Genomic DNA, 19,778 nt, shown 5'->3' with positions numbered 1-19,778 from the left:
CTGGCGACACACGCTGAGAAAAACCGCGCTGCTCCTGAGACGTGGTGACCAACCACAGGGCTAGTGCTTCTGCTAAGAAAGGACGACTGCTGTTGTCGCTGTCTAGAACTATTATGAGCGGCTTCGGCTGCAACAGGCTCTTATATAGGCCAAATAGCATGTTTTTAATTGCAAGGTATATGATCCTGTCGACCGTGCTTGGGAAGCAAGCATATAACGACCAATCAGAGGTCGAATTTTTCGTTTTGACAAGGCTTGACTATTTTCAATAGTACAATAGTGTGAATAATAAAATTACAATTATCTTATTTTGGGAAGAATCTTAGAAGATTTTCCAATCTATTGCTGCAAGAACGAAGGAAATCCATCGAATACAAACCGATTTATTAGCATTCCAAATTGGACATATTTTTCACTTTTTTCGGTTTTAGATTTTCATTTCACATCCCTATGTTGCCGAACTTCCTGAGAGAAGTATTCTACTTCAAAAAAAAAACTGTGCTGTAGTCAAACGCAAATCGTTCACAGATATTGCACTTTTTGTTGTTTTTGTATTTTTACCTCAAAAGAGTAACTTTTTAAAAGGTCGTATTGAAAAAATACCTAATTTATTGTTGAAAAATATCATAACTCAAATTGTTGATGCTTATAGTATTGAACAAATTTACATAACGGTAGCTTTTAGGAGCAATTGGTTTTAAGATATCACGGAATGGTTGCCAGTACTATTTCAGAACTCAATGAAACTTTTTGGGTAGGCCTTACTGAACAAAGCAACTTTGCATATTTTTTTAATTAACCTAGATTTACCTTACCAATCAGACGAGAGCCGTGGTGGCTCGTGCTGTATCAAGAATTTGTCGCAATGTTGCTCGGTTTTGGGCTGTGTTTCGCCAGTTTCCCAGGCGTCTCATCAGCCGCAAGTCTCCTTCGATCTGATCGAGCCATCGTGCACGCTGCGCCCCTCTATTTCTGGTGCCGGTAGGGTTGCTGAAGAGAAGTGATTTCACAGGGTTGTCGTCCGGCATCCTTACGACGTGACTGGCCCTCCGCAACCTATTGACTTTCGCCAGGTGTGCAATGGGATTCTCTCCAAGCAGCGCGTGCAGTTCATGGTTCATGGTTCATGCGCCGTCGCCATTCACCTTCCGTTCGAAAACTCCAAGAGCGTTAAGGTCCTCCGCGAGAAGCGTTGTTGTCTCGATCCCGTAGAGGACTACCGGTCTTATCAGGGTTATGTACAGCGTCAACTTCGTGCGTCGTCGCACTCGATTCGATCGAAGTGTCTTCCGAAGTGAAAAGTAGGCACGATTCCCTGCCTGGATGCGTCTCTGGATCTCTTTGCTGGTGTTATTGTCGGCGGACACCAGTGACCCCAAATACACGAACTCATCGACCACCTCAAGCTCATCACCGTATACAAAGACTTGAAATGGGAGGCTGATGTTGTTCTCCTTGGAGCCTCTCGCTCGCATGTATTTTGTTTTCGACGCATTTATCGGCAGTCCGATCCGTCCAGCATCGGCTTTCAGTCGGGCGTAAGTTTCCTCCGCCGTCGCAAAGTTACGTGATATGATGTCGAAGTCATCCGCGAAGCCCAGAAGCTGAACAGACCTTGTGAAAATTGTGCCCCTCGTGATGCCCGCCCTCCGGATCACACCCTCAAGGGCGATGTTAAAAAGCAAACAGGAAAGTCCATCACCATGTCTCAACCCTCTGCGCGATTCAAAGGGACTCGAGAGTATCCCCGAAACACGCACGTAGCTCATCACTTGCGCCATGGTGGCTCTGATCAATCGAGTCAGTTTATCCGGAAATCCGTTGTCGTGCATGATCTGCCATAGCTGTTCTCGATCGACTGTATCATGAGCCGCCGTGAAGTCAATGAAGATGTGATGTGTGGGCACGTTATACTCGCGACATTTCTGTAAGATCTGTCGGATTGAGAAAATCTGGTTCGTGGTGGCACGAGCTCCCAAGAAACCCGCTTGGTACTGACCCGAACCTCCTGGTTAAAGGTGATAGACGACGGAACAGGATCTGTGAGAGTATTTTGGAGGCGGCATTGATAAGTCCGTCTTTGCCTGTGACTTTATTGTTTTTCAGCTTCCCGATCTCACAAAGAACTTCGTCATCCGCTGCTGGTGCTCCTAGGTCAGTTCCTGCTCCGCTTCTGTTTACTGTTTCGCCATTCAGGTGTCCATCGAAGTACTCCTTCCACCTATCGACCACCTCGCTGGCATCCGTGAGAGGGTTCCCATCCGCGTCGTTGCACATGTCGGCTTGCGGCACATAGCCTCTGCGGGAGTGGTTTCTTCTCATAGAATTTCCGCGTTTCACTGGCACGGTACAGCTGCTCCAGCTCCTCATGTACACGATTCTCTTGCTGGCGCTTCTTCCGTCTGAGAATCGTGGTCATGTCGTTCCGTGCCTTGTTCTCTCTCGTTGACCTGCCCAGGTATATCGCCCAGGTCCGGTTCTTCTCATTCACCGCTGTCTCGCACTCCCCGTCATACCAGTCGTTTCTGACACTCGGTGCTTCCACTCCTAGTGTCGCCGTTGCGGTTTCCCCGATAGCTGTGCGAATGCTGCACCAGCCGTCTTCAAGAGGCAATGCGCCCAGCCCCTCCGCTGTGGGTAGCACCGCTTAAAGCTGTTGCGCGTATTCCTCGGCAGCCTGGGAGTTCCGGAGCTGCTTAATGTTGAGCCGCGGGTTTCGGCGGTGTCGCGCGTGGTATACGGTTGACAGTTTTGAGCGCAATGATACCGCAGCTAGGTAGTGGTCCGAGCCAATATCCGCACCGCGATAGGTACGTACGTTTGTAATGTCTGAGAAGAAGCGGCCGGCGATGAGAACATGGTCAATTTGATTTGCTATACGTTGGTCAGGTGATCTCCAGGTGGTTTTGTGGATGTCCTTACGGGGAAAGAAGGTACTTCGGACTGCCAGTCCTCGGGAAGCTGCGAAGTTTACGCATCGCTGGCCGTTGTCGTTCGTCACGGTGTGCAGGCTGTGCGGGGCGATCACCGGCTTGTACATTTCTTCCCTACCGATCTGCGCGTTCATGTCCCCGATGACGATCTTGATGTCTCTACGCGAGCAGCTATCGAAGAGCTTCTCCAGCTGTGCTTAGAACTCTTCTTTCTCTACATCGGGTCTTCCTTCGTGAGGGCAGTGCACATTGAGGATAGTGTAGTTGTAGAACCGTCCTTTTATTCTCAACAAACACAACCTGTCGCTGATCGCCTGCCAATTGATCACACGACTCTGCATCCTGCCCAGCACTATAATGCCGGTACCCAGCTCATTGGTTGTGCCGCCGCCCAGTGGCCACAAATCTCTTCTTTCAGAAGCTCCTGGAGCGCAACGATGTCGAAGTGACGGGGTTCTAGTTGATTCAGCAGAATCAGGTCGCCACCCGGGGCGTTCAGCGATCTACAGTTCCATGTACCTAGCTTCCAATCGTCGTCCTTATTTCGTCGCCTAGGTCGTTGCCAATTGTTTCGGTCCGTATTCAATTCTTGATTGTTCGTAGTATTTTAATCTTTCGGCATGCTGCCTTACTAGGGCTGCGGATGTCTAGTCTCGCGACGGGGCTGCCGTCTTGGGTGTAGCTGGCGAGACGCCGCATTTCATATTTCAGCCGTCCGCTCCGGATCAGACGCTGTTTGAGCCGCCCCTAACATGGGGAACAGACGCTCGGACAAGCTGTCCTCCTAGTAGAGCAGCTCCTCCTTTCCTGTCAGCATACGACCAAGTTCCCACCGATACACCGATCTTCCCTTGGTTGCTCGTATCCCAGTCGGTACCACGTGGAGGTAGGGATAGGAGTTGTTGGGCATTATGCTTTGGACCACACTGGGGTCTATTTTATGCCAACTAGTACGGGTGTACTGCTGGTACGCACTGCCCAGCCGTTCACCAACCAGTTAATCTCGAATAACATATAAAAAGGGCTGAAGTTTTCATATCTTCTTTCTTGTTATCAATACATCTGAATAATGCAAAGAGATAGAGAAAAGTTGTCAAGAGATGACTCTGAAATGGACACTTTTACGGAGAAAAAATTTCTAACAAGAATTTGTTCATGTTTATACAGAAGATCTAGTACACTGAAAGCTATATTCAGAAAGGTCGCTTATTTGGCGGTTTTTTTTACGCGGATTGCTTTCCTCCATTACTCACAAACGGTACAAGATATCGACCTCATTTCAATCACGTTTTCCGTTTTAGGCCACCAGTGATCATATATATAAGTTTTCAAAAAATTCACAATTTTTGGTGTAAATACTCAAAATTTAAAATATTGAATTTTGTTCTCTAGATTGGCCACTATCATATTCAAACGAGGTTTTAGCATTTTAGGACGGTTTTCTTTGTTATATTTGCAACTCAAAAAAGTCGTTTTTCACGCGGGCCCATACAAATTTGGAACGCATCCCCCGCGTAAAAAACGACCTTAGTGTAGTTCGCTTTGACATGCGAACATGGTCATGAGCTCAAATCTTAATAGAGACAGACCTTCACCCACATTATAATTTCGAGGAAAGCCACATACCTCTCCAGGCAATTATAATTGCCAGTACTTGGCAACTTAAACAAATTTTCATCCGAAATATCACGCGAGCGAATATTTTGACGATCGATTCCGGCCATGACTTGCTTCGATCAATCTATTGATGATAATATCGGGATAGTAGGATGGGCTTTGTTCGAAGAGGATTCAAAAATAGAAAAAAAAGTTAACTAATGTAAGAATGCTAGAACGTAATAAAAACCGGCAAATTGGATTGAATGGAAACTCATTAAAAGTTCAAAAATGGAAGCTGAATATATTTCCAAAATAAAAATAATATAAGAACACTATGAACAGAAATTGAAAATTAAAATACTAGCGCAGAACTCAATTCTAAAATTATTATCGTTCTTACATTAGGTTCATTTCGCATAACTTTTGCCCTGATTTCGCACAACAGTTGAGTGAAATGCATAACGAATACAGTGACATAGATTTAGATGTACTGTTATATCTAGAGTATGCATGATCGAAACTTTCAGTTAGTGTTCTTCCACCGAAGACGTTTGACGGAAAATGCTCTAAAAATGATTCAAACATGCTAAAGAAATGAAATTCTGAATATTTCTCAAATGCTTGAAAATCAGAAAAATTAAAAAAAAACTGAGTTCTTCTGTCGAAACTTCCATCAATTTAAAAAGCAAACTTGTTTTTTCATTCCCAAACGAATTATTTTCCCTGCTAACTAAACTTTGACAACATCTCTAGTCCAATTTCGTACTAAAATGAAAAATTACGCTAGCTGGATTACGCTGGAAGAACAAATGGAAGTGAGGTCCTCAATAAAACATTCAATAGAAACGGATAAACATTAAATTAATTCCGGCTTTCCTAGCTATCAGAAGTGTATTTTCCGCCACTGAGAATGTTTTAGGCCTTATATTTTTGCCATACAAAGCTCAACTCTGATTTGAGTAAGCAAGCGTTATTCCTTTTACCTCCGGCCTTAAGGTGTTTTCCCACCATTCTGAGCTTAATTTAGAATTGTTTTCATTTTTGGACTTTTGTCGCCTTCAATGTTTATTTCTAACCTCTTTGAACTCAACTCCAATCTCAACTTTTTAAGCTAAGGTTGAAATCACTTTATTTTTTTTGACCTTTGAATGCCCGAAATTGCTGAGCTATAAAAGGCTGCCATTCTGTTGGTGGAAAGCCCTTTCAAACCCTTTCAAAATATGGTGGATAAACTAAATACTAGCAATGCTAATTAGAAAAATTATCAATATTAACTCTATTCAATACTTCCTGATTAAAAACTTCTGATAAGTTGAGAAGATTATTCGGAATTCTGAACTCTGCCATCGAGCGACGGTAATAATGGTCAATTCAATCAATTTTTTATGCAGCACAACCGCAATTGACAAACCGGGAGCGGTAGCCGCAGTGTGAGGTTATGTTAAATTTATATAAAATAATCATAAAAAAGCATTGATAGTGTATGCGTCTCGCGAGAAGAGTAACAGCGGATATCCTCTTTAAATTGGTACCGGGTTTGTGTTAATAAAAGCTGGGCCACTGAGTGGTCAGAACGAGAGCGGAAAGTTGACACCAGATGGCCTCTGGTGAGCGAGTGAGTAAACAAGCGAGCGTCAGTTTATTGAGGCAATAATTGCTGATAAACACGATTGTGTCACACTCATTAAACCGATTGGTATTGGCGTATTGGCATGGGAGGGCTGGGGCATGCATCCGCCCCAAATGTGCATTGCCACTCCTAGAGCGCATGCGTTCTAAATGTAATTATATGCCAACTGAAGTCCGACTGGTTGATTGATAGTCGAATTGTTTCATCATCATCATCATTATTATCATCGCGGTTTCGGTCGTCAGCAGACAGTTGACAGCACTTGGTAATTTTTGATCATCCACCCCGAGCAGAAAGGTCGCAACCCGGTCGGGAGATTGATCCGATTTCACGGACCAGCCTAATTCTTTCATCGCAGCCGCATTCATATGCAAAATCCTCAAATCTGAACAACAAATTCCATCAATAGACACTTTCCGCCCCAGAGCATCTTCCTCCCGTTTGTCGTCATCATCGCCGCCGTCGTCGTCGTCGCCGCTTCCGAAAATTAATTCATCCGAACGTTCTCAATACGCCCGGTCGGTATTATTTTCCCATCATTAACATATTTTTTCCTCCGCATCCCACCTTCCCCCCGAGTAGATTTGCCCCGCGCTTCAAAAACCATCCATCCATCTATTCATTCATTCATTTATCCATCCATCCATCGGGGAACGTTCGATTGAGACAGATATTTCTCACAGTCGCATCGCTCTCGGGGGCACACAGCCTGGCGAAAAGACGAGTCTACGAGGACAACTTCTCCGAGAGTGCGCCTCTTCTTCCGCACACACAATGCATTGTGAATCAAACAAACACACAATAAGAGCAGAGAAAAAAAATTGTGCTCATTTGAATAATAAGATGATCTGCTTTCGTCGGTTTGGCCTCCTTCTGGCCCGGTCGAGCAGAGCACGGGATGGAGAGAAAAAAAAGGGCACACACAATCGCTTTCTTATATTTCGTATGTGTGATTTATGATTATGTAATTTAAGATGAACATTATTGAATTCAATTTCTGGAATAAATTTTTCAATTGCGTGTATCCACTCCACTCCACTCTGCCACACGAGTCTGGCCTGTCGGTTGTCGGTTGCTCAGGCAGCTTCCGCTCCAATTTCTGTGAACCAAACACACAAACCCAAGCCCGTGGGGTGGAAGCTAAGTCATCAACGGCTTAACGAACGCTGAACAAAACTCTGAAAAGAAGGAAATCAGCATTCCTTCATCCCCGTCGTCACCGGTTGCGGATCAGCAAAAGGGAGAAACAGCACACTCGAAAAAAAACTGCGCCATTTCATACGGTGAATGAGCAAAATAAAAAAAAATATTGATGACATATTCAAACTCAATCCCATTCAAACTCCCACACTGCGCGCGGGCAGGAAGATATTCAATTTCACAACCGTGCAGAATTAACCTTTGAGTAAAGTGCTCTTTACCGTCGTCGGTCGGGGCAATCTGGCACGACACGACACGGTGTGGTGGAACCAAAACAGCGAACCCTGGAATCCGAAGTTCGTCGACGATTAGCTCACACAGGTTACCCACCGGAGGTATTCCATTCTCCCTTGTGGATTCGGGTTTGAAAAATTTTTGCATCCCGGAAAGAAAAGGATGCCTTTGCGCGTTTTCCCGGGGGCGATTGATATCTGGTCCGTTTTCCGTCTTCTCCTTCCGGTCGGTCGGTGCTTCGGTTCTGGTTTCTGTGGTTGCTGGCAAAAATTTCCTCTCCCCCAGCCCCGGGTTAATTAGCCAAAAAGCCGTCCGACATTCGAAGATCCCGAAAATCAAAAAGATGAAATAATTACTCCCCGAGAGTAACCCTTTCCCGGTCGGCGCGTCTCGCCGCAGCAGTAGCAGAGATGAATGGAAATTTTTAATCAAATTTTCTAACGGCGATAAACCCCTTCAGCTTTCCGGCTTGAATCACCGCAGCAGGGGCTGGAAGAGCGGGTACGAGTGAAGCAAAGCAAGAAAAAAAAAAGTATTGATGATGAGTATCTTGTTGTAGGATGTTGTTGCTTTTCGACAATCCCTCTTCTGTCTTTTTTTTTGTGAGCTCAGGATTTTAACCCAAACTATGGTGAATTTATCGTTAAGTCGAATGATTTCGTATCCAACTTCCAAGGAGATTCCAATGGCAGCAGAACCGATTGCGCGGGCCCTAATTAATGCAATTGGAACAGCCGGAATGTTCCCTTGCTCAGGGATTTGTTTGTAACAACAATGAAGAATGAAAATTACCACCTAGGAAATTTACGTAACCGAGCCAGAGCTACGGTATTTGAACTGTGAACGCCGATCACTCAAATAATGTTTCGATCTATGTCACTATGTCATGTCATTTTATTGTACAAATCTTGCGTTAGATATTTCATACAACTATAGTGCAAAATCAAAGCAAAAGTTGTATTGACCTCTACGCTAGATTTTTAATTTGAATTTCTGTTTTTTGTGTTCTGTTATTATTTTATAGTTAGTAAATATTTTCAGCTTACTTTTTTCTGGTATTCTATTGCGCCTCTGCTAAATCCAATTTTCTGGTTTACTAAAACTCTGAACGCATAATTGCATTGATTAACTTTTGTTCTATTTTTGAAGCAAATCATCATCAGGTCCCTCAATGATCCTAGACTAGACTGGACGAGTGGGAGATTGGCCCAATTTTTTTAACGACGCACAAGCGTTGTTATTTTTGTTTATAACAATTTCAATAAAGCGTCTCCAGGTCTCATCCACGCCCCTTGATATCGAATGCCAGCTTAAAAATTCCGCGAATGAACACCGCATTTAAAACATGAATTTTATTTCATAACGTTTCGAAAATAATGGAAAATAGACTCGCACACACACATGATCATAACGATTTCAGTTTTGACCTGTCGGCTTCCGAGAACGGTTCCGACGGACGGACGGAAGGTGATTTTGAGTAATGCCTTTGCGGACATTTTTATTCCGGATCGAGTGTGAGAACAATTAAAAAATTGCAGCAATTCCGGTGGGAAGCGCAAGCGGCTGTTGCCGCCGCTGCTGGTGAATGATGTGTGTATTAAACAAATAATAGCACCATTAATTATCCGAATAATTGCTGGAAAAAGCCCGTTCCCTTCCGTCCTCCGATTCGTCACGTGAGGTTCGTGTTAAAAAGTCGTTTCTCAATAGACACAACAGCACTTTTATACGGACCCGCAGCAGTGGTCCTTGCTGCTGATGTTCCGTTCGCCGGACGATGATTTCGGTTGATTTAAGAGTGAATTTGGTTTTAATTGCTGCGAAAATTAATTGCCGCCAGGATCGGGTCGCGCAGTAGATCATCATCGCAGCCACAAGTCACAAAACGCTGCGTCACAAGCGGCGGCCGACCATCCAAAGTAGATTAGCCTGTCAACTGTCAATACACAGACACCTTTTTCCCGAGCAGAGATTGTTTTCCATCAGCTTGTCAAACAAAAGTTGGGATACTTTTTGGGACCAGCTATTTTTAGCCGCACGACGACGTTACTTACGCCACATTGTATCACCACCAGGCAGCAGCTGTCGAACGTCCGTCAGCGGTCTTTCCAATTCCTTGTAGTTCCTGTGGCCCGTCAATCATGATCATCGCAGTGACAACAACATAACGCCAGCGCAGAAATCGGACAACCGACTCAACGACGACTTCCCCGATAATTCGGAGGCCTCGTGTGTGTGTGTTTGTGTGTGGCATGTACACCTCAAAGCATGGATTAAAATATTAATTACAGCATTAATCTCCGGACGGGGTCCAGCATCACACTCCCGCTCGATACTGAACCAAGATCTGTCCGTCCGTCCGTCTGTCCGATCTAATTTTAATACTCAGTTTACAAAGTCCGGGGGGAGGTGGTTTGGTCCGGAAAACCAGTCAGTAGTTATCCCGCTAATTAGATTATTTTCGCAGCTCCCTCGTACGCTCGAAAGGATGGGGAGGGGCTAGGGAACAAGTCATTAGGCGTCGAAGGGAGGCGAAAAAAATGTCTTGTTTTTACTCGGGCAGCCAAGATTTTGATCAGTTGGAATCGATTTACTTCAAAAGCCAAGTTGTCTAACCTGGAGTACGTTGGTGGGAGGAGGAGGAGGACGCGTAGACACGGTGTTTATTTATTTAGTTTTAAATGCTGCCGGCTGGCGCACTGGTAGAGTCATTACCCCGCGAGGGGTCGTAACTGTAAGTGAGTGCGCAGTAAGCCGTCGCTCGTGAAGAGGCTTCGAGAATACGCCAATATTTATAGTTATTAGTTTTGATTTCCCACCGAGCAGAGCGCAGCGCGAGGTGATTGGAATTTCCCGAATCGAATTGCGGCTCCGAAGCGGAGCGAACTGCAGCTGATGACAACTTGTCACAGTGCCGACCGACGCGATGCTGATGATGATAGCATAGGAAGGAGAGAAGCTTGATTGGAAAAGTATGGACTATTTTCTTTGCTTTGATGTTGACACTTTGGCGTCGAGATGTTTAATGGCGAAAAATTATTTACACTAAGTGGAACGTACACAAGGTTTATTCAGGTCTGCAGTCAATAAACATTAAAACTAAACTGGTTCCAAAGTTACAACAACGAACTAGAAGCGGACTGATATAAATTGACAGGCGATAATTTAGAATGAAACATCCAGCAAAAAGAGAGGGGGAATCTCATCGTGGCAAGCTGGCAGATTTTAATGTATATTTAAAACCTTTATTTAAAGTATTAAAAAATATGTAAAGAACGCTTGAAGGGATTTAGAAATTCACAACACCTGACTAAATTTTTTTCCGGCATATTTACCAAGTAGAATATTCTTTTTATCGACAAACCGAATGTTCTCGACGAGAAAAAAAAATTAAATGAAAAAATGACTCGATTATCCGGACAGTTCAGTTATCTTGAATGAAATATTTATCTTAACATTGGATAAGCGAATGGAACACACTGGAAAGCTGTTTTCACACTGAAAATTAGACGACCAGTAGATTTTGATTTCAAGGATCCAAAAAGCTTGTGTTTTTGCCAAAACAAATCAAAATTTCCGGCCAAACTGAGAGTGAAAATTATGTTATCAATGTCTCTGAAATGCAACGATAAAACGTCAAACGTTTCTAAAATGTTTCAAAAATGTTGTGTAAACATAAGTCAATACCATTGAAATCAAATCGTTTTCAAATGCTTGAAACTCATTTCCAAAATAAAGCATTTTTCGAAATTTGTTCACTCAAAACAACAAATTTTCTAGAGTTATTATAATATAAAATTGCTCCTATGTAAAGGGTTTTTCAACAGGAGCGCTATAAAAGTAGACCGATAGGGACAGTAAACGACGCCATATTTTTTTCCGCTTTCTTGACTTTTTTCTTCAGTACAGGGTGACAAAAAAGTCCGGTCACACAGGAAAAAATCAAAAAATAAAAAGAAAATCTGAATCCGGCTTTCATAGCTTCATTCAGTAACTCATAAAGATACTTCACAGACGATATCTCGGAATTACACCACCTTTCTCTGGTCGAACCAGCTTCAGACGTCTCGGAAAGTCGTCGCAAGCGGCGCGCACGTGCTTCATCGGCATCTCGTCCCAGATTTTCGTGATAACTCGCTTGAATTGCTCCAAATTTGTTATTTTTTAGTCGTTCAGCTTCGACATCATGTATCCCCACACGAAATAATCCAGTGGATTCAGATCCGGAGACGACGGAGGCCATTCATTCTTCGAATGAAATCGGTCAAGTTTTCCTCACATTACGCCTGAACAACCTTTGCGGTGTGGGATGGGGCGCCATCTTGTTGGAAGCAGTAGTAATCGTCTTCAAACAATAATTCAGCTTGAGGCAGAACATTTTTATTCAAAACCGTGTCCAGGTAGTACGCTGCGTTGATTTTGCCCCTTTATCGATAAAAATAAGAGGCAGTTTACCTCTCTTGCAAATGGCTCCCCAAACCATCGTCTTATTCTGGAATCGGGAAACGTTCAGCTTGTCCGCAGGAGCTTGCTGAAGGCTCACACTCCAAACTCGATCATTTTGGCGATTGACTGTTTGCTCCAAAACGAACAGCTTCTCGTCCGAAAAAATAATTTCGTCATCTGCGCGCCAACCGAGCAACTCCCGCGACCGTTGGTTCTTTGTAGCTTTGGTAACCCCATGAACCACTTGTTTTTTGTACGGTGTAAGTTTTAAATTCTTGCGCAGAAGCAGGCGGATTGATTCTCGGTTCATTTTATGGTTCCTGGCCAGCTTCCGTGCAGATTGGTCGGGATTCCGGCGAATCCGGTCTCGTATAATCTTTTTCAGCCTTGGAGTTCTCACAGACCTTGGTCGTCCAGATCGTGCCTTGTCCTCGGTGCCTCCGGTATCTAGGTACCGATTTATGGTCCGGTACACGAATTTCCGGTTGATTCCGAGCGGTTTTAGGTGTTTGAATATGTGTCCGGGTTTGTACCCTTTCACATATTCAGCGATAACAGCTGCTCTTAACTCTGCCATGGCTCACAACTCAATGTAAACAAACTGCACAGAAACGAAACTCTGTCACTTTGGGCAGCGTAGTTAACCCTTTCATTTGACATATAGATGGCACCAGGGAGATGCAACGTGTAGGCTACAGGCGACCCCAGAAAAGTGTGACCGGACTTTTTTGTCACCGTGTAAGTTTAGCCATTTCATAACGCAAACATACACGATCAAACAACGAGTCGAGATAATTAAATTTTACTTCTGAAATTCGGAGTCAGTGACCCGAACTTTGAGAGTGCTACGTTCAGTTTATGCTCGTCATAATCGTCCTGCCAGATCAACATTTTATTTTATTTTAGGCATGCTCAAAAAATCACACTCTTCCACCTAATACATAAAAATCAAAAAACCGTGTAAAACTTTGGGGTCCAATTGAGCATCTAGTGGAAAAATTTGAATCCACAGACACATTCCTGGCTCCTGGTAGAAAATATTAGTTGATCTAATGGTACTGGGGGATTCTGACATAAACGATATCACAGCAGACGGTTGTAGTCTGCTCCGTGCTTGCACATCATTGGTTCATTGTTATCGGAAATTCGGCCTTGGAACTTTTCCTTGATTTTCCCTGCTGAGCAATGAAGTAACAATGATAACTGACATGTTACAAAGTTTTCCATTATTTTAACTATTCAGTGACATATTGAGCATTAAAATCCATCGTTTGGTTCTATAGTAATCACCGTTTGAAATGTAACGTAACATATGACTGATTTAATTTTCACTTTTACAGAATGTAACACAGTATGGAAAACACAGGCGTAGTCCTATGTCAAAACTACGACTGAAAATTATATAAAAACGTCCTGCTAGCCCTGCGTCAAATGTACGGTTAGAAATTATATAAAAACGTCTCAATGGTTTTTTCGAAAATGATACAGAAAAATCTCGAAATTGTCTTTTAGGTTTCAAAAATGTTTCAAAGCTGTTTCTTAAAAGTTGCAAAAAAAATTCGTATGCTTTGAAAATGTAATTTTTTTTGTCAAAGATATCTCATGAATATCTCTAAGATACATCGAGAATGCGTCGGAATTGTTTCACTAATGTTTTTAAAATGTTTCGTAAATATAATGTTTCAAAAATGTTGCGCAAATAATAGTGAAAAAATGGAGTCAAATCATTTACAAATGTTACAGAATTGAAGCATTCTCGCTTCATAATGAAAAGGGCGTGTTTTTTATGAGCTTCATAATTGATGCATGTTCCGAAATTTGTTCACTGAAAACAACAATTTATAAAACTTTTTGGAAAATAAATATTTTTTGATTAAGCGTCTTAGTAGAATGGAATTGAATGCTAAGAAAAGACTATGTTTCCAATTAGTTCTACTACAAGACAAAAATGATTTAAAAAACTATTTCCAAAATGTCTCGAAGATGTTCTCGAAATTAAATATAATAAGAAATATTTCTGAAAAGTATTAAACATGATTAGAAGCCATTCACATTCCACGTGTACAGCTTTGGGGGGGTCCACGGTCCATACAATTTTTTTAGAATTTATATGCGTAGTAGGTTGGGGGGTCAAAACCGTTCAAAATCTGTCCACGTGGAATGTGAATGCAACTTATAGAATATTCAAAACTATTTTAAAAAAAAATTATTATGCATTCTCCAACCAAAAATCTCTAGAAAATTGAAAAAAAAAACACTGGTTAAGACAGGTTTCTGCCCAAGAGCTCAAACTGTAAAAAAGTAAAGTCCTTAGAAACTTAACAGAAGTTTACTCGTAAGCAAGCGACTAACGTGGCATGCAGTCACTCTGCGGCCTTTCGCAATTCTTTTGAGCTAGCTAGGGGCACTAAAATTCCCAGCAGCGATTAAAAAGCTACAATTTTTTTTCCCGGTTTGAGCTCAAGGGTAACTTCTAAAATATCTTATAAAAGTTTTCAAATTGTTTTTTAAAGGTTTCCAAAATATAAAAAAAATCGACATGATTGTTTAAATAAATGTTCAGAAATTGTTTCACAAATTGTTTCTAAAAGGTTTTGAAAAACTAGTTTCAACAGTTGAAACTATTATAATGCTTCAAACTTGACTCAAAACTGTTTAGAAAATTGTATAAAAAGTGCCCAGAATGTTTCTAGAAAGTATCATAAAAGTTTAAAGTTTGTCGTTAAAATGTTTCAACAATACTTCAACAAGATTTTAGAAAGCTTTCTAGAATGTGTCAAAACTGCAGGAATTGAGAATGACGAAAACAATATTGTAAAAAAAAACTTTCTTCTACAAAGTTGTTACATAGGATGAAGCTCTTATGTTATTATTTTTAGGGGGACCAAAACTTCTGATGAAATCAGAAACCCAACTTTCTTTCTTTGTAGATTTCGTAGATAGAGTTGAATTATATCCTACAATGTGTTGTAGCTTCGTTAATTGGTAGCAACTTTGTATAACCCTTTCCGACCGAGTCCACACAATTCGTTCGCGGCTATATCCTCATGTTAGGAGCGGCGAACAACAGCGTCTGGCTCAGAGCGGGCGGCTGAGTCAAATTATGTCTTATATTGAGTAAAAAAGTCTCAGAAGTCGACTGGTAGGTGCCTGATCCACGTGAAATGTCAGCAACAAGTCGATTTTGCCCCAATTCCCCTACATTACTGAAATTACTGGTTTATCTCGACGTTAGATTAGACGTTAGACGTTAGTGTAAGAGATACTCAAAGATACAATAACAATTCGACTTCATATGATCCTCCCTTCTAACAAACTTCTAGAATTTTGATATTTGGCTTTATAACAAAATGGCGTCGAGAAAACATCAAAAATTTTCGTTTTCGAATCACAAAAATTAAAAATGGCGCCACTGTTGCCGCTCAAGGTGACATATGTTTAAATTCGGAGGAATTTGGGTTGCATAAAAATACACGAAAAAAACATACATAGAAGCCAGGCTAAAAAATCGTTGTACTGTATAATCGATCTGGATTGAGAGAGCTCATGTTTGCTTCAACATTTCTATTTCGAATTTTACATCACAAGTGTCGTTGGATGACTTCAGTAGCTTTTTAAGAAACACATTTTCCAATGCTGAACTCGAGGATATGTCAATCTTTTTTCAAGTTATTAATGTTCATAAAAAACACGCCCTTTTCATTTGTTTGTTGTTTTTTATTCAAAGCCAAAAAATATTTTATTTGGTTCCAAAAATTTAATTTAAAACTTTGGTTCAAAAAATTGAATTTCAAAATTAAAGCTAGAAATTCAAAAAATAATTTTAAAATATCGGAAATCCATTGACTGGATTGAGTTTTTGAAAACAAACTATATTCAATTCGGTCTTTTTTTTTCTGGCCACGCTATTCCAAAACTGGTCACCCTAACGACCCAACAAAATTATGGGACTAACTACTTTCTATGAAGATCGATTCCTGCAATTTTGAGCACAGTTGAATCACAATTGAATATCAAAAGTGAACTCTTTCGTTTGTCATTTCATTATCTGCGTGACTTCGCCTCTTCGTAATGTTTTTCTTCACGGCTTGAAGAAAGGAAAAATGCCAACCAAATTTTTAAATCCTTTTGTCGTGGGTACCACCAATTTTTGGCCAATTGTTTCGGTGCTGGATACACTCTATTTTATATTGAAAAAAAAATTCAGGGGTGTATATTTTTTTTGGAGAGACAAAATTATTATCTACAACCCGGACGACCACATACGATTCGCATAGTTTCTCTAGGATTCCTCACATTGGATTCCTGAGCGTCCTTGGGAAGGATTCCTGAAAAAGAATCCTCACGAATGCCCTGTATATGACTCTAAGATTCTCGAAATAAGAATCGTGAGTGGGAATCCTCCGGATCGTGTTTGCGAATCCTTTCACGATTCCGTCACCGAGTTATAGGTATCCTGGGGATGGATTCTCTGCGTGTTAGTAAGGGAACCTTGCCGAATTAACGTCACACCGATTAAGCAAACCGTTTTGGCTTTGAAAATTTATAATCATCAATACCTTCCCAGAATAGCACTTTCAAAAAGCTTCTCAAAAATGAATCGTGCTCCAAAAAAGTAAACCAATAGCACAATATGGCGTTCTTTGCTCATAGAAACATCTATGCAAAATTTCAGCTAAATCAAAAATGTCAATTATAAAAAAAAATAAATCTGTGACATTTTTTGTGGATTTTTTGACGTGACATTTTTTGTAGGACTGTGGAACGGTTTCAAGGCATTATCCCGGTTCTGGATACAGAAAATGTTCCATTGCTCATTTTACTCAAAAAAAATCGGTAGCTGAAGCGCATCGAGAGTAGAAAAAAGTTTACGGAAATGCTGCTCTGAGTACTTCGAAGACGGTTATTTTTGATTTTCACCACTGTCTGGCATGAAAGAAGGCCAAAAACCTTCGAAAATGCTATGGCGGGATTTCTTCAAGAGGATCCATGCCAAACACCATTGCCAAGGGAATGAGTAAAAAACAAGAGACTTGAGTTCCTTATTGATTTGAAGCCAAGGGACGTCGAGTGTCGTTTTTTCGCCTGTAGTCAACTGCACCAGCGCGTAAAAAAGAAACGGTTTTCTTCATTGCATCGTGGCGGGTGATGAAGAATGGATTCATTTCTACTATCCAAAGAAAGAAAAGTTTTGAGGACTGTCTGGTATTGCTTCTTCATCGTCGAATAGGCAGAATATACACGCTGCACGAGAATATAAACACTCCCAGTTGGTCTCGAGGTACGATGTTGGTCTAACAAGCCAGTTGGCGTGAGTTCGAGTCTCGGCTCGGGAGAGACTGTTAGTGTCAGCAGGATCGTAGCGCTAGCCCCGCAATTGTTCTGTACACTACAGTTGGCTGTGAAGTCTGTGTATAAGAAACAGATGGTCGAGTTCTGAATCGGAATGTAGCACCAAGGCTTTGCTTTTTTTCTTTTCGCACACGCTGCGAAGGTTATGCAATGTATTTGACGGGATTATGGCGGTGTTGTTCATTATGAGCTATTAAAACTGAATGAAACCATCACTTGGCAACGGTATTGATTTTAATTGGTGCGAGTAGGCTGAGCACTGCGTGAAAAACAGCCATTTTATGAGCACAGGCACGAACAAGTGATTTAACTGCATGACAACGCTCGGCTTCAGACTGCCAAAGTCGTTAAAACTTACATAGAAATGCTCAAATGGGTAGTCCTACTTCACTAGCCGTATTTTCCAGATATTGCACTGTCCGAATACTACTTGTTCCGTCTAGCTGATCAGCAGTTCTGTTTATACAGTCATACCTCGATATAAGTCAACTTTTTTATCGTTACGTTATATTGAGTTACGTTATATCGTAGCACGATTTTTTTTTCATTGATGCAAAATTATTGATGGTTACTCAAAGGTGCGCAAAAACCAATTTCCTAGTAGTGTATATAAACCTTTCTCATGCCTCTAGACAATTTTCGTTGACAAACAGAATCAGTCACAAAACAGTTAAAGAAAAGAGATCAATTTTACCCCATTTTACGGTGCTTATTGGTTTCAAAACTTGCTAAAAACATTTATTCAGAACATTAAAGACCCAAAAAATAATTGCTGTACTCTAATTTTAGGATATCTAAAAAAGTTACGTTATATCGAGGTTGATTTTATATCGAGGTATGACTGTATAAAGACATCGTAAAATGGCGAACACTTTTACCGTAACGAATATTGATTCGAGCTTTGCCAGTAAGGTGGGACAAAGTTGTAGCTAACGATGGGCAATACTCTGAATAATTCATAGGTAACTTTTTTTAGTAAGTTGCATTTAAATTAAAAAAAAAAACGAGAACCTAGTTGTGCAGCTAAGAACTTAGTTCCGCACCAGTATTACTATCGAAAGTCAACAACTGGTTTTTAAAATGGATATCGATTTCTGGTTTCTATGCATCATATTCGTTTGAGAAATACAAATATTATACGACTTGAATCAAATAAAAATTTTATATTACTTACCCACGTGTGCCACGAATAGTTTCACCAAAATTCCCCATCAACCAGCAGCGCATTTCGCAACACCTCGATTCGTCATCAGACCCCGCCGGTTTAGCAATCTCATCTGGCCAAACGCATTAGATACCCATTACCGAATCACAGCAGCAATTATACTTACACATAACGTTGTTTTTTTTATATACATATCTTTCTGCCTTCCGTCCATTTTCACAAGTCGTTCGGATTTGTAGGTTAGGTTTATCCTAATGGCCGTCGTCATCGTAAAAATTCAATTTAACACACCCCGAAAAAGCTGAAGGCCACCAACCGCACCACCTTCTTCGGGTGCGCTTTACGAGCTCATTATTCACTCGAAAACAAAATCGTTGAGTAATCGCACACAGTGTACTAACAGTTTGTTTCCTCTTTTCTGCTTCTGCTCCCTCTCTCCCACAGCAAGCCGAGAAGAAGGAGAAACTATCGACAACAGCAGCCGCCGGTATGGACGGATCGCTAAGCGTGGCGGCCGCCGCAGCCGCTGCCGCCGCCGCTACCACCATAGCCGCCACCGCCACCAGCATCACCTCCCCACTGGCGTCGTCGACCATCATCGAACATAATGGCATCACGCCGCCGTCCCCGTCGACAACGCCGCTGTCCGATGATGCCGGCAGTGTGAGCGGGAAGCTGATGGCCGATCTTGGCAGCAGTCCCGACAAACCACCGCTTCTCGATGGTCCCGAGGCGAGGCTCGAACTAATCAAAGAGGTCAAAGCCTACAGCTTGAACAACAACAACATCATCAGCAGCAACAATAATAACAACAACCACAGCACAAACAATAGCAACCAGCCGAACAAGAGTTTCAACGACAGTAGTAGCAGTAGTTGTAACCGGGTTAGTCCAACACCGGAAAAGGATAGCGAAGGTGGTGTAAATAGTACCGAACCTAGCAATAAGGACGCACACAACAACAACAGCAGCAACAGCTCGAACAACAACAATGACAACAGCACCGGCAATAGCAATAGCAAGGAGGGCACCGAATGCAAGGAGACGGAAAGCGACGGTCGAACGACCAAATCCCTGGCGGAGGAACTGTCGGCGAAAGATCGAGAGGTAAGTGACTTCGTTGAAGACGCTACCTTTGGGTGCTGTTGTTTTGTTAAATTTTTTTTTCGCTTATCTTGTCGCTCGTTGCTTCGTGGAAGACAACAAAAGCTCGCGGTTC

General features: G+C 41.9%; 1 protein-coding gene across 3 annotated transcripts in view; it reads left to right on the top strand.

Annotated features, from left to right (window-relative positions):
- LOC129726525 (homeobox protein cut-like) overlaps positions 1 to 19,778 on the top strand; it is a 310,880-nt gene that overhangs the window by 154,666 nt on the left and 136,436 nt on the right. For all 3 annotated transcript variants that reach the window (XM_055683340.1, XM_055683342.1, XM_055683341.1), the window contains exon 2: positions 19,004 to 19,666. In XM_055683340.1, the coding sequence (XP_055539315.1) occupies positions 19,004 to 19,666 (663 nt within the window). The remainder of the gene's footprint in view (positions 1 to 19,003; positions 19,667 to 19,778) is intronic.

The sequence above is a fragment of the Wyeomyia smithii genome, chromosome 3 (assembly GCF_029784165.1).
Source record: "Wyeomyia smithii strain HCP4-BCI-WySm-NY-G18 chromosome 3, ASM2978416v1, whole genome shotgun sequence".
Classification (NCBI taxonomy): Eukaryota; Metazoa; Arthropoda; class Insecta; order Diptera; family Culicidae; genus Wyeomyia; species Wyeomyia smithii.
The sequence above is the reverse complement of the archived record's forward strand: the minus strand, read 5'-3'. Positions and strand labels throughout refer to the sequence as shown.